The sequence below is a fragment of the Gorilla gorilla genome, chromosome 7 (genome assembly GCF_029281585.2).
Source record: "Gorilla gorilla gorilla isolate KB3781 chromosome 7, NHGRI_mGorGor1-v2.1_pri, whole genome shotgun sequence".
Classification (NCBI taxonomy): Eukaryota; Metazoa; Chordata; class Mammalia; order Primates; family Hominidae; genus Gorilla; species Gorilla gorilla.
The window spans coordinates 38,541,260-38,555,564 of NC_073231.2; the positions used below are offsets into that span (position 1 = coordinate 38,541,260).

A 14,305-nucleotide genomic window follows, 5' to 3' on the forward strand; every position below is an offset into this window, starting at 1 on the left:
CTGGGTTTCATTCAGCCTTTCGGCTACCATTTTGTCTGTTTGATTTAGAATCTGTTTAGAAAATTAAGTTCTATTTTAAGTGAACATTGGGCTAAAAAAGCTAAGTGTTTATCACTCCTTTTCCAGCTCAAGGATTCCAGGATTTTTATTCCTTTAAAGTATAGTATTCTTTCTTCTTGCAAGACAGCCTTCAGTTCATTTTTTAATTTTTAAATTAGCCCTTTTACAAAAAAATAATAATTTGAATATCTTTTTAGTGTTCTTAGTTCAAAATATATGCTAGTTAGTATTGTCAAGTATCATAACTTGGCAGGGGAAGAGTGGAAGCTGATTTGAGTTAGGATTTCTCATCCACGCTATCGGCATTTAGGGCCGGATAACTTTTTGGTGGCCGAGGCTAGAGCACAGCCTGACGTGTGCATTGAAAATATTTAGCAGCATCCTAGGCCTCTACATATTAGACACCAATAGCATACCCACTCATGACAAGTAAAAATGTCTCCAGACATTACCAAGTGTCTTCTGAGTTTAAAATTGCTCCTGATGTAGAACCACTGATTTAAATAAATCACCAAGGCAATATTAAGTTTATACGCTCAACAGAGTAATATGGAATGTACCTCCTAGACTCTTTCTCTAAAATAAATGCATTTTCCTACAGGTGTATTTGAAAATATATGTTTATTTGAACAGTGAATGAAGAAATTCTGTGTTTGCTCCTCTCCTTCAAAGTAAAATCTACAGTAACCTAATGAGATATATATCTCTTTTGTCTGCAGACTTACTTAAGCAGCCTCTCATTTTAAGAAAAATCTCAAAATGACTTATTAACCCACATTTCTTGGAGTGTAAAATTAAACTTAATCAAAGGATACTCAGTTCGGCAAATCTTTAACCTACTTTTCTCTGTTCCCTATTTAAGGTAGTCATTTCTACCCCTCATATACTTATACTAAAAGAGGGAATTAAGGTTAGGGATATAAATTAGTCTACCTTTTTTTGGGAAAATTCAAATCTATTACTTGTATGGAGATAATATAATTGGAAGAAATGAGGTCTTACTATATTAACATTAATGAATAGCTTATAATTAGAAATAAATTATAGTTTTTAATATTTTATATGAATTATAAGTACAAATAATTAAAGCAGAATTCTTAAGCCATCTATTCTCACCTAAATTGTAATATGTAATGAAGCTGTTTTCTTAGAATCACTTGCTAGCAGATTTTCCTGTCCTGATGGAACTGTTTGATCTCTATCCCAGAAGGAAATTTATATCAATATAGCCTTCCAATGACTATTCTAAGGACAGTCTCCATTCCTATATACATCTTTCCTAAGATACCTCCCTCACTGGGGTGGATGTTAATCTTGGAAGAAACCCAAGGTTTTAAAGGTACTTTCCTAGGAATACAGTTGTTTCATTGTTAGATATTCTCCTCTTCAACTTCACTGCATATGCTAAAATTACACCCCAAATGTTATATCAGTTTGTACTTTTACCAACAATATGTTTTCCTTTTGCTCTATATCACCACTAATACAAGTATTGTCAATCTTTTAATTTTTGTCAGTCTGATGGGTGTAAAATAATATCTTACTGTTATTTTAGCCTAATTTTCTTGATTACCAGCCAGGTCTGGCATCTTCCATAGTAGCTGTTTGGGACTTCTGTAAATTTCCTGCTCCACATTCTTTGTCACATTTTCTATGGCTCTTGTTCTTCCCTACACACCAGCACATAAAAATATTTCTCCTAAATTTCCTTCTAATAAGTATAAACTTTTGCTTTTCACACTCAGTCTTTTTTTTTAAGAGAATTAAATTGTTTATTGATTACACCTAATAATGGATGATATACAAGCTTCATTCCCACCTATAATTTTATCTGGTACCATTACTCAATTTAAATATATTGCATAGAATGTGCCAACAATCATTTTTATAACCAATAATTCCATGATTTTGCTTGGGTAATCCCTTTTAATGGTGAACTTCAGGTCACAACAGTAACTATCAGTTCAACTACACCAAGGTTTCTGAAGACAATGACTTCCCCACCCAAGCAGGTTGTATGTAAATTCCAAATAGTACCTGGCATCACTCTGAAGGAATTCTAACTTCACACTGTTGGGGAAATTTACCAAGATGGCTTCAGAGTAGACTAACTTTACACAGCACATTAAAAAAAAGACATTTATTCAGCATCACAATCAGACTATTACATTTAGCAATCAACAGCCTGGGTGCAAAAAAAAAAAAAAAAAAAAAAAAACTACATTAAAACCCTTTGTTGGAATGCTTTACATTTGCCACAGAACAGAAACTAAAATAACCTGTTATACAATTAGTCAGAAATACAGTCCTCGAGTTTTTTGCCCATGCACATGAGTATTTGTCTAAAACATGTCTTCTTTGTAGCAGCTAGGCCCTGCCACCACTGTGCTTGGCTGAGTTCACAAATCTGTTGTTACCTGTAGCTTCCCTGTTACTTCTCTGGCTCTCCTCTCCTGCTGAGCTTTGTTTCCTAATTAAAATCTTCTGCCACTGCCATAGCTATGGCTGCTCCTGGAACCACCATAGCCACCTTGGTTTCGTGGTTTGGCAAAGTATTGGCCTCCACCACCATAGGGGCCAGAGCTTCTGCCTCCAAAGTTTCCCATCTTCATGGGTCCAAAATTTGAAGACTGATTGTTGTAACTGCCAAAATCATTATAGCTTCCACCACCTCCAAAGTTGCTTCCATCATTACCAAATCCCTTATAGCCATCCCCACTGCCACCATATCCCCCACCACGACAGCTGTCAGCAAAGCCACCATGACCCCTGAAGTTTCCTCCACAACCAAAGTTGTCATTCCCACTGAAAACACCTCCACAACCACCACCAAAGTTTCCAGAACCACTTCGACCTCTTTGCCTGGATGAAGCACTAGCCATCTCTTGCTTTGACAGGTCTTCCTAACGTCACAGTTGTGGCCATTCACGGTATAGTGTTTCTGAATGACCATCTTATCCATGGAGTCATGGTCGTGAAAGGTTACAAAGGCAGAGCCCCTTTTCTTGCCACTGCCTTGGTCAGTCATGATTTCAATCACTTCCATTTTTCCACACTGTTCAAAATAATCTCTTAGGTGATGTTCTTCAGTGTCTTCTTTAATGCCACCAATAAATATCTTTTTCACAGTTAAGTAGGCAACTGGTCTTTGAGACTCTTCCCTTGAGACAGCTCTCTTTGGTTCCACAACTCTTCCATCCACCTTCTGTGGCCTTGCATTCACGGCTACATCCACCTCCCCCACAGTGGCATATGTGACAAACCCAATGCCCCTGGAGCACCTGGTGTTTGGATTTCTCATTACCACACAGTTCTTGAGGGTTCCCCATTGCTCAAAATGGCTCCTCAGGCTCTCATCAATTGTTTCAAAACTCAACCTTCCAGTGAAAAGCTTCCTCAGCTGTTTGGGCTCTTTAGGAGACTCTGACTTAGACATGACAGGAGGGAGAAGAGAGACTTTAACGATGATTCTTCAGCGGCATCCACGGGCAGAAAGGAGCAAGCTGACCTCAGATCTTTTAATTGATTTAACTTTTTCTGTATGGATGACCAGTGATCCCAACCTCATTTATTTAAAAGTTCATCCCTACCGCACTAATTAGTAATTCTTCTATTCTAAATAGTTGAGTGTGAACGGGTCTGTTTATGGTCACTCAGTTCTTTTTTTTTTTTTTTTTTTTGAGACAGAGTCTCACACTGTCACCCAGGCTGGAGTGCAGTGGCGCCATCTTGGCTCACTGCAACCTCTGCCTCCGGGATTCCAGCAATTCTCCTGCCTCAGCCTCCTGAGTAGCTGGGATTACAGGCACGCACCACCACACCCAGCTAATTTTTGTATTTTTAGTAGAGACGGAGTTTCTTCATGTTGGCCAGACTGGTCTTGAACTCCTGACCTCAGGTGATCTGCCCACCTCAGCCTCCCAAAGTGCTGGGATTACAGGCATGAGCCACCGTGCCTGGCCACTCGGTTCATTTTTAGTAGTCTCATCCCTCTGCTGGTACTATATTGTGTTAATTACTATAATTAAATAATCTTATTAACTGGCAGAACAAGGGTGCCCTTATTCTTCCAAACTGGCTATTCACTTTTCCATATGAATTTTAGAACAATTTTGTGAGTTCCATGAAAAAATCCTATTGCCATTTTGTTTGGAATTTTAATACATTTATTTATTAATTTTGATGAGTATCTTTATAGTATTGAATCTTCCTATTAATAGATCTTTGCATATAGAGGGTTTTTTTTTAAGTTCTTCAATAAAAGTTTACATTTTTTTCATCTAGGGAAAGCCATAGGATTTCTCATCATTTTTGTTGATGAAATAATTGGTATTTTTATTACATTCTAAGTTACTAGTTTCATTATTGATTTTTATATATCTATTTTGTATGTCACATTCTCTTATTAGTTTATAGATCTGTTTGGATTTTCCATATAGGTAATCATATCCACTGCAATATTAACAATGTGTTTTTTCCTAATACTTAATATCTTTCATTTCATTTTTCTGTATTATTTTGCTAGATAGGTTCTTTGGAGGTTAATTGAAGCCATTGTGGTGGGCATCCTTTTTCCTTTCATCCTAACTTTAATGAAAATGATCCTGTATTTTGCTGTTGGATATGGAGTTTTCTATAGGCTGGTGGTAGTTGTGAGTTATGTTGATTTGTTTATTGTTTTCATTGTTGTTTTTAGATTAAAGAAGTTCTATTTCTAGTTTGCTAAGAGGTTGTAGGGATGTGTGTGTGTGTGAATGCTTTCACTTGCATCTGTATAGATGATCATATGGGTTTTTTTAAATCTATTGGTGTGGTAAATTACATTCATAAATTTTCAGTTGATAAAACATTGATTATAAGATTAACTCAAATTCAGCGTATTTTTTTAATTACTGGATTTGAATTGTAATGATTTTATTTAGAATTTTGGCATATGTAATATTTGTTTCTGTTACTGCCCTTTGTTGGGTCTGGCATCAAAATTATACCAGTTTTATAAAATAAGGAATAGTCCCTCTTTTTCTGTTATCCAGAACCATTTGAATAAAAGCATATTGGTTGTTCCCTAAATGTTTGTTAGAATTCACCTGTAAAACAATCTGGATTTGATATTTTCTTTAGTTTGTCTTATAGTAGATTTTTAACAACTGATTCTGTTTCTTTAATGTCTGTAGTTTATTCAGATTATTTGGGGAGGTTTCAGTTTTGAGAATCTGTATTTTTCTAGAACTTGACCATTTTGTATAGATTTTAAAATACATTTTTTTTTCTTTTTTTTGAGATAAGAGTCTTGCTCTGTGGCCCAGGCTGGAGTGCAGTGGCGCTATCTCGGCTTGCTGCAAGCTCCGCCTCCCAGGTTCACGCCATTCTCCTGCCTCAGCCTCCGGAGTAGCTGGGACTACAGGCCCTCGCCACCACGCCCGGCTAAATTTTTTGCATTTTTTAGTAGAGACGGGGTTTCACTGTGCTAGCCAGGATGGTCTTGATCTCCTGACCTCGTGATCCGCCCGCCTCAGCCTCCCAAAGTGCGGGGATTATAGGCGTGAGACACCGCAAAACTGTTGTTCTTAGTAGTATCACATGACTTTTGAAAATCTCTTAACATATCTTTAGTTATATATCCACTTTGAATCTCACTGTTTTTTCCACTAGTCTTTTCTCCTTGGATTTGGTGTATTTTAATAGTCTTCTCAAAGAACCACTTTTTGCCTTTTTGAGTCTCTTGATTAAATTCTTTTCCTGTCTCTTAATTCCTTTCTTATACTTGGTTTTAGTATGTTCTTTGACTTCTTTAATTGGATGCTTTCTCAGTTGTTTCTAGTATTATACAGTTCTTTTATATAACAGTCAAATTGCATCTCACAAGTCTTAATATTTTCATTCTCGTTCATATTTTATATTGTTCCTATTATCTTGTTTGCTCCATAAATTTAGAATTCTCTTTAATTTTTCAAGCACTTTTTTCTAATATTATTGACTGTTTTTTAGTCTATTTGCATTTTTTTCGGAGATTATGTTCTGTCTGACACCAATTCTTGGTTATTGTTGACAGTGTTCTGCAGTCTTTGGGATCTGCACATATGTGATAAATTTTCTAAATTTTCCATGTGTGCTTGAAAAGAATATGTATTTCTTAATTGTTAGACTCACAGTTCAATATATGTTCATCATATCAAACTTACTAATTTGTATTGTTAAAATTTTTTTAATCTTAACTCATTTTTTTGTTTAATCCATTAATTGCCAAGAGTTATGTCAAATTTACCCCTTATGGTGTGGATTTGTTCAATTTCTTCTTGTAATTATGCATTTAAAATATTCCTGGTGAATTATTACTTTTATTATTAGGTAGAGACTCTTTGTGCCTAATAATGTTTATCACCTTGAACTGCATTCTGTCAGATATTAAGAAAACTACAACTTTTGGTAGGGGAGAAAAGGCTAACATTTGTCTGTTGCCTTTAAGTATGTTTCTACTTTTGTATTTTAAATATGGCTGTTTTAAACATCATAGTTTTTTTTAATACAATCTGAAAAATCTGTTAAGTTTTGAGTTTATTTTATATATGGTAATGACCAATATATTTGTATTTATTTCTATTATTTTATTTTGTGCTTTTGATTCTGCTTTATAAAATGCTTTTTTACTCCTTTCTTTCCTTTCATGTTATTTAATGAGTTTTTCTCTTTGTTCTCTGCTCTTGGTTTTTAATTTCTGTAGTCATTGTCTTTTATTTAATGGTCATATGTTCTCATATATTGGAAACCGATTGTTTACAGCCCTCCTCAAAGTTGGCCATCATTATTATTTCACACAGTCAATGTTTCTTTTGATTTACCTAAGTCTTTGTCACTTTCATTCCTCACCATTCCTACTTTCATCTTACTGTTTCTTTTGGGATTCAGTTAACTACTTCTTAAAGTACATAATTTAATAGTTCTTTCAGTGAATGTGTATTGGTAATGCTTAGATCTTTGATGTTCAAATGTCTTTTAATTTTGTTTCATTCTTGAAGTATGATTTAACTGAGTGTAGAATTCTACCTTGATAGTTATTTTTCTCAGTGCTTTAAAGTGTTTTCCACTGCCTTTGACATAGACTGTTTTATGACATCTACTCCCAGTCCCCTACTGTCTTACAATTTTATAGTAAACTGGTTTGTCTTCCTGGTGTTTCAGAGATCTATTTGATTTTGGTATTTGCAACCTCAGTATCTTGTATTTTTTTATATATATATATATATATATATATATTTGTTTTTATTTGTCTTCCTTATGATACATTATTTTTCCCAAAATCCATATGAGGCTTTTTAGATTAGATTCTTCAGGTGAGACTTTACCTCGCCCACCTAGAAACCAGATTGAGACAATCTTTCTTGATGTTTTTCTGTGTTGTTGAGTGACTCTTATTAATAGGCTCTTTAGGGTCTTTGCTTTATTCCTGAATCTATCACTTTTTGTCACTTACTTCCCAAAATGTACCTGACTCCTCATTTCTTGTACCATCCTGGTACTGCAACCCAAGTGTCAAGATTACCAAAACGCTGTTAACAGTAGTATGTCTACTGAGCTAATACAAATGGCATCAACCAAAGTTGATATTTTTTAAGTGTAATCATGTATGACTAGGCAAAAGTAGATTAAAGAGAATAAAAACTAAAGCAGTAGTTGCCAATTATTTTTTATCCCAGTTCTACACTAGAGGGATATCACATACTCACTTCAGGCACACTAGCTTACTACTATAAGTCTTAAGAAAAAGAACTTGTAGTTATGTCCCCCTGGTGGATGGGAACTAAAGTTAAGATACCAGTGACCTAAAAAGATGAGGGTAGAGAACAAATCATTTGGAGTTTCATACTATTATTTTGATTATCTATGTTCTTTGACTCTTCAATAATGCTCTTGAGAAAGATACTGCATTTGTAATTAATTGTATTCTTTTTCTGCATGTGTTTAGTTTTGTTTGCTGTTTTTTTTAAGGCATTCTGTGAAACTTTAGAAGAGACAAACTACCGCTTACAGAAAGAACTACTTGAAAAACAAAAGGAGATGGAATCACTAAAGAAACTGCTCAGTGAGAAGCAACTTCATATAGACACTTTAGAGAACAGAATCAGGTGTGTTGTGATACTTGCATTTCTACTCTGACTAATTCAACCCTTAATACTCTGGGCTAACTGCCCTTTATATTTTAATATGATTTAGGAATTTTCTGATTCTGAAAGTTGTAGGCTTTTGGCATACTTCATTGGGAAAATTATGCTTTATTTAGCATAATTTTGCTAAATAAATTTTGAACATTGAAGGATGGGAAACATCAGGAAAATAAGCCACTAACTGTTCAACAAGGTAAACATTATTCATTTTAATCATTGTTAAATCATTATTAAATAAATAATCATTATTAAATGGAATACCATTATTTTATTTAAGTGACATCTTAGTTTCTAGGCATTTATGCCAGCTTTTCACATATGAAAGCTCTGGTTTGCCATCTCATCAGCATATCTTGAATTGATGCCAAAGTCATTTTAAATTAATCATAGCTACTAATTTTCTCTGTTGACTTCCAAAGTGAGCTGTTTATTAGCTATGTAACTACATTAAGGCTTAACAGCTAAAGACTGCTATAGCTACCTGTATTCACAACATTAAACATATGCCTGTTTTATTCATAGAAAATAACTTGTTGCTATAACATACTTTTAGAACATTGTCTTTAGAACCTGAAGAATCACTGGATGTGTCAGAAACAGAAGGTGAACAGATCCTAAAGGTGGAGTCCTCTGCACTTGAGGTTGATCAAGATGTCCTGGATGAAGAATCTAGGTATATAGTATTTCATTTATGATAGCTTAATTCTTGAATAATTGGAGGAAAGTGATTCTAATACTCTATAGAGTATTTTTTTTATGAACTCAGTGTTACTGTATCACGAATCTGCTAAGCAAACAGAGAATGAATTGGAAATATTTTAGGCTCTTCCTAAAATATTTAAAAATAAAAACACTTTAAAAATAAAAAGTGTCTTTGACATCAGGCTGTAAGTTTTCTCATTACTTACTTTAGAGCTGTGTCTGCATTAACTGGCCTCTGACTCAGGTAATTGATTAATTTTTTAAATATTGACAGATTACCTTAATCTCCCTCAATATCACCCTTTTTCCATTAAAAAAGTAGGCTACTATAATATAATAGCAAACCACCCTTCTTACCTAATAGGAATGATGAAAAGGTAATGAATTTAAAAGCACGTGGAATTTTTATTGCATACAAATCCAAGGTAATTGTTAATAGTTTAGTGGTAATGGTCGACTATAATTCTGAGAAAAATTTTATGTTGATAAAGGTAATTACCAAGTAGATTTTTATTGGTAAATGGTAGTTTGGAGAGCTGAGTTTAAAAACCTATCTCCAAAGGTCTTACTTGGCAATGACAACTTAAATATATCAAATTTCTGATCGAATGTTTAAATACTCTTACATTAAATACTTTTACACTAAGTATGTAAATACTGTTTCTATAAGGTAGAAGATTTTTAAAGGTAATAGTGAAAATGAAATAATAGCATGTATCCAGTCCCATCATTGATATGTTCCTTTTTTTTTTTTTTTTTTGCAGAGCTGATAATAAACCATGCTTAAGTTTTAGTGAACCTGAAAATGCTGTATCAGAGATAGAAGTAGCAGAAGTGGCATATGATGCTGAAGAAGACTAATGTATCACAAGCAGTTCCCTCCATTTAGACTATTCAATAAATTTAGAAGAGTGGCAAATACTATTTTAAAAGAAGAACCAAGAACTGTAAAATATATAGAAAAGAGCAAGAATGCACATGTATAAAGTTTACATAAAGAAGTTTTTTTAAGTTATTGAGATAGGAAATATATTCACTGCTGCTTTTAATTGTATTTTATCCAATTATATTTAATACACTAAAAAAAATCTTGTTGGAATTCTGTTATCAAGGCCCACATTCTTAAATACTGTGCATAAATTATTATGGTGTTTTGCCTATATATTGCTCCAAACTACTGTGTATATATGTATGTGTGTTAAATCACCAATTATATTAATCAAATGGAAATTAATTGCATGTTACTATCTGGGTGATATATTCTTCTTTATATCTCTGACATGACATATTTTCATTAATAGTTTAAATCAGTGACCATCATAATAAAGATAAAATTTAGTTGAGTTTTTAATGTTTACATGTTTACATCTCTAAATAAAATTTGCTTATTTGAAATGTTAATGCTCTTTAGAAAAAAAAATTACTTTCTAGTACCAAAGGAAAACTACTTGAAAGAGCTGTAATCATATAGCTAAAGTGATAAGATAGCCTTGATTTTAAAAGCTGATTCATTAATATCAAAATACTTTAATAAGTGTCACAGTTATTAATATGTTACATTTGTTTAGTTTCCACGCAATCTTTATCTCTACCTAGATTTAGTGAGTTTGCCTCTTTCAGAATACTACCTCCTTTTGTTAAGGCATATTCTTTCGAAAATATAGATTCTAAATAAATAGGGGCTTATATAAAAAAGAAAATAAAAAGCCATATATACTGCAAAGTTCCTAACTAGCTTGACTCCTGACATTGCATTTTTATTTCTATTTGTGTGAAGATGTTGTTATACTGTATTATGGCTGATTTTCTTTTTAATATATTTAGCCAAGTGATGCACTTTATGATAATTAAACTCTTTTGTGCCAAGTTTAATTGGTGGATTTCTTTAGTAAGTAGAGTTAGGAGAAAGAATTATGTAGTGCCTTTACTATTTCACTTTCTACAAAAGTCTCCTAGGGTCTTTGAGTCAGCTTTATGAAAAAATGTTTATTTCAGCTTTGTGTACAGTCATTAAAAGTGCCTTGTTTCATTTTTATAGGATGAAGTTATTTATTTTCCATTTTCACTGTTTTGCATATTGCTGTTAATAAGCATTGTAATCATGCTGGCATTTTGCAATCCCAGTCGGTATGCTTTCTAAAAACTGAGGGAAACTTACTGGGGAAATAGAATAACAATCTCCATTTTTTTCTTTACTATCTAAAAGTTTATCGGTATCTTGATGTATATATTAAAGTGTGGCTGTTTAAAATTCTACTGACATATATCAACACATTCAATGGCTGTTGTTAACCTTTGAAGTAAAAAGGAGATCACTTTTTACCAAATAACCAAAAATTTTTAGTCTTTGTCAAAGTGCACAGGTATGTTCTCAGAACATTTTTCACAATGTGTATCAGAAGTATGTTTGCTATCCTTAGAGACAGAAATGAATATAACAAATTGATCTGCTTATTTATTAAAATTATTATTCTAGACTTACAAAAGGCTTAAAAAGAACAATCATTTAATCAGTACCATTCTGTATCTTATATAACAGATCTTTGCCAAATTCTAGATATTATAGTGTTGCCTCTCTGTTCTAAAGTGAACCACCCACTTTTTCAATCTGGCTTTTTGGAAGATTGTATTTAAAGTTCTTCAAGGATGAAGAAAAAAATCTGTTAATTAGGTAAACCACTATTATTTATAATTTACTTTTTTTTTTACTTTTATAATGCATTTTACTCCCAGTATTATGTTCATTTAATAAATTATTTTTTCACTACAACAGTAGCTGTGTTGTTCATATGTTGAATACCATTTTCCCCCTCCATTTTCTATATTCTCCCTATCTTTTACAATTATTGTAAATTGAATTATATTTAAGTGCTGAATTTCACAGATGTAGAATGAGTCTGATTTTCTTTTTAGGTTTACACTTTATATTGCTGATCATTTTTTGAAAGTCTTTGTGAATAGGTGCAATGCACTTTAACATAACCTATACTAATAATTCTAAAAATTGAATGTAACTGAAATAACATTTTTGTGGATAATCTTTTAACCTTTTAGAAATAAGTTTACATATAGTTAGTACAGCCATAAAACAGCATTTTAAAATGTATCTACTACATCGAGATTAGCCATTTACAGCACATTTATTTAGAAAACCATGCTTAGATAAATTATCTATGTAGTCTAGTTCAGTCTGTGATATTAAAAGGGAACAGTGGCTTTAGATATAAAAATAATTTGGTTTTGAAATGGATTTTATTACTTATAGGAACACATGAGTTTGGGGATTATGATAAAACAAGTCTGTATTCCCAACTAGCAGAAGAATCTAAATTTTATCCTCTAAGAAATCTTCAGAGAGCTACATATTTGATGCACATTTTGGCTCTTCATAGAATTACTGTTACTGCATTACGCTTTGTTTCTATGCTGTTGGCTCCTAATAGCAAACACAGTCATCAAAACATATGTTTTCAATACATGTGTTTTTAAGGCTAATGGCTACTATTAAATATATCACATAGCATACCTTTTATGAAGACCCATAGGAGAAACTTCTCTTGGGTCTTGATCTCAGCAAAACATGTGCTTCTCCTAAACAGTTGAGTTTCAGGGGAGGGTTGTGTGGTTTTTGTTTTGTTTGTTTGTTTGTTTTGGGACGAAGTCGCTCTGTCACCCAGGCTGGAGTGCAGTGGCACAATTTCAGCTCACTGCAGCCTCCGCCTCCCGGGTTCAAGCAATTCTTCTGTCTCAGCCTCCCGAGTCGCTGGGACTACAGGTGGACATCACCACACCGGGCTAATTTTTGTATTTTTAATAGAGACAGGCTTTCACCATATTGGTCAGGCTAGTCTTAAACTCCTGACCTCAGGTGATCCACCCGCCTCAGCCTCCCAAAGTGCTGGGATTACAGATGTGAGCCACTGTGACCAGCCTAATTTGTTTTTCTCTCTTTTTTCTATTCAGTGGTTTTCCCTAATTTTATTTTTATTATACTTTAAGATCTGGGATACACGTGCAGAACATCCAGGTTTGTTACATAGGTATACACGTGCCATGGTGGTTTGCTGCACCCATCAACCCGTCATCTACATTAGGTATTTCTCCTAATGCTATCCCTCCCCTAGCCTCCCACCCCCTGACAGGCCCCAGTGTGTGATGTTCCACTCCCTGTGTCCATGTGTTCTCATTGTTCAACTCCCACTGAGTGAGAACATGTGTGGTGTTTGGTTTTCTGTTCCTGTGTTAGTTTGCTGAGAATTATGGTTTCCGGCTTCATCCATGTCCCTGCAAAGAACATGAACTCATCCTTTTTTTATGGCTGCATAGTATTCCATGGTGTATATGTGCCACATTTTCTTTATCCAGTCTATCCTTGATGGGCATTTGGGATTTGTTTTCATCTTAAAGAGTCTAATGCTCTCTTTGTTGCTCCTTTTTGTCTTTTGGGCAGCTCTAGGCCAAATTGTAGTTCACTTGTATGGTTATGCTTTTCTGTTGTAATCATGACTTTATTTTTTATCTTCTTCAATTTTTTTCCTATTTAAGTCGTTCTATTAGAACATACATATTTTGGGGGCCAGGTGCGGTGGCTCATGCCTGTAATCCCAACACTTTGGGAGGCCGAGCTGGGTGGATTGCTTGAGCTCAGGAGACCAGCTTGGGTAGCATGCATGGAGAAACCTCGTCCCTACAAAAAACTAGCCAGATGTGGTGGCCTGTGCCTGTAGTCCCAGCTCCTGAGGTGGAAGAATCGCCTGAGCACCGGAGGTGAGGCTGCAGTGAGCTGTGACTGCACCATTGCCCTCTAGCCCGGGCATCAGAGCGAGATACTATTTAAAAACAAAAAACAAAAAAAAGCCTTGAAAGAAGATCACTGAATGTGGAATGCACTTAGAAATGCTAGCTAATGGTAAGCTATAGGTGGATTTTTGACTAGAGCACAGTATGAAGTCATGATCATGGTTTTCAGCCTCAAATTAGAACAGACCTCACTTGTCACTTTCTAATGTATATAATTTACAGAATATTAGATCAGTGTCATCTCCACACAAAATAATAAGCAATGCAACCAATGTATGCTCAATAATGTTTTATTATAATAGATATGCTGAGAGTAAGTATAGACCTTAAATAATGTTTGCAGCCTAGCTAACTGTAATCAAAGACATTAGCAGTAGTCAAATAGTGGCTAAGGTGTGAAATGTAAAGCCCCACATTGCGGTTATTAAACCTGTAACTCTGGAGGACTCTAGAATTAGCTGATCTGCTAGTCCACGCTTCTATAATAGTTCCTTTGGAGAGCAGACTGTTCACTGGCTAACACTACAGATACTTATATTCCTCTTCTGTTTTGCCACCTCTTAGATAGGAATGATAAAAAC

The 14,305-nt window shown here is 34.2% G+C and overlaps 1 protein-coding gene and 1 pseudogene across 10 annotated transcripts in view; one reads left to right on the forward strand and one right to left on the reverse strand.

Annotated features, from left to right (window-relative positions):
* Positions 1-11,694, forward strand: part of SNX16 (sorting nexin 16) — a 43,415-nt gene extending 31,721 nt beyond the window's left edge. For all 10 annotated transcript variants that reach the window (XM_031014117.3, XM_055349424.2, XM_019031873.4 and 7 more), the window contains 3 exons: positions 8,047-8,183; positions 8,776-8,895; positions 9,689-11,694. In XM_031014117.3, the coding sequence (XP_030869977.1) occupies positions 8,047-8,183; positions 8,776-8,895; positions 9,689-9,785 (354 nt within the window). In that variant the 3' untranslated portion in view covers positions 9,786-11,694. The remainder of the gene's footprint in view (positions 1-8,046; positions 8,184-8,775; positions 8,896-9,688) is intronic.
* On the reverse strand, positions 2,403-3,496 carry LOC101124118 (heterogeneous nuclear ribonucleoprotein A1-like; annotated as a pseudogene).
* Positions 11,695-14,305: the final 2,611 nt, after the last annotated feature.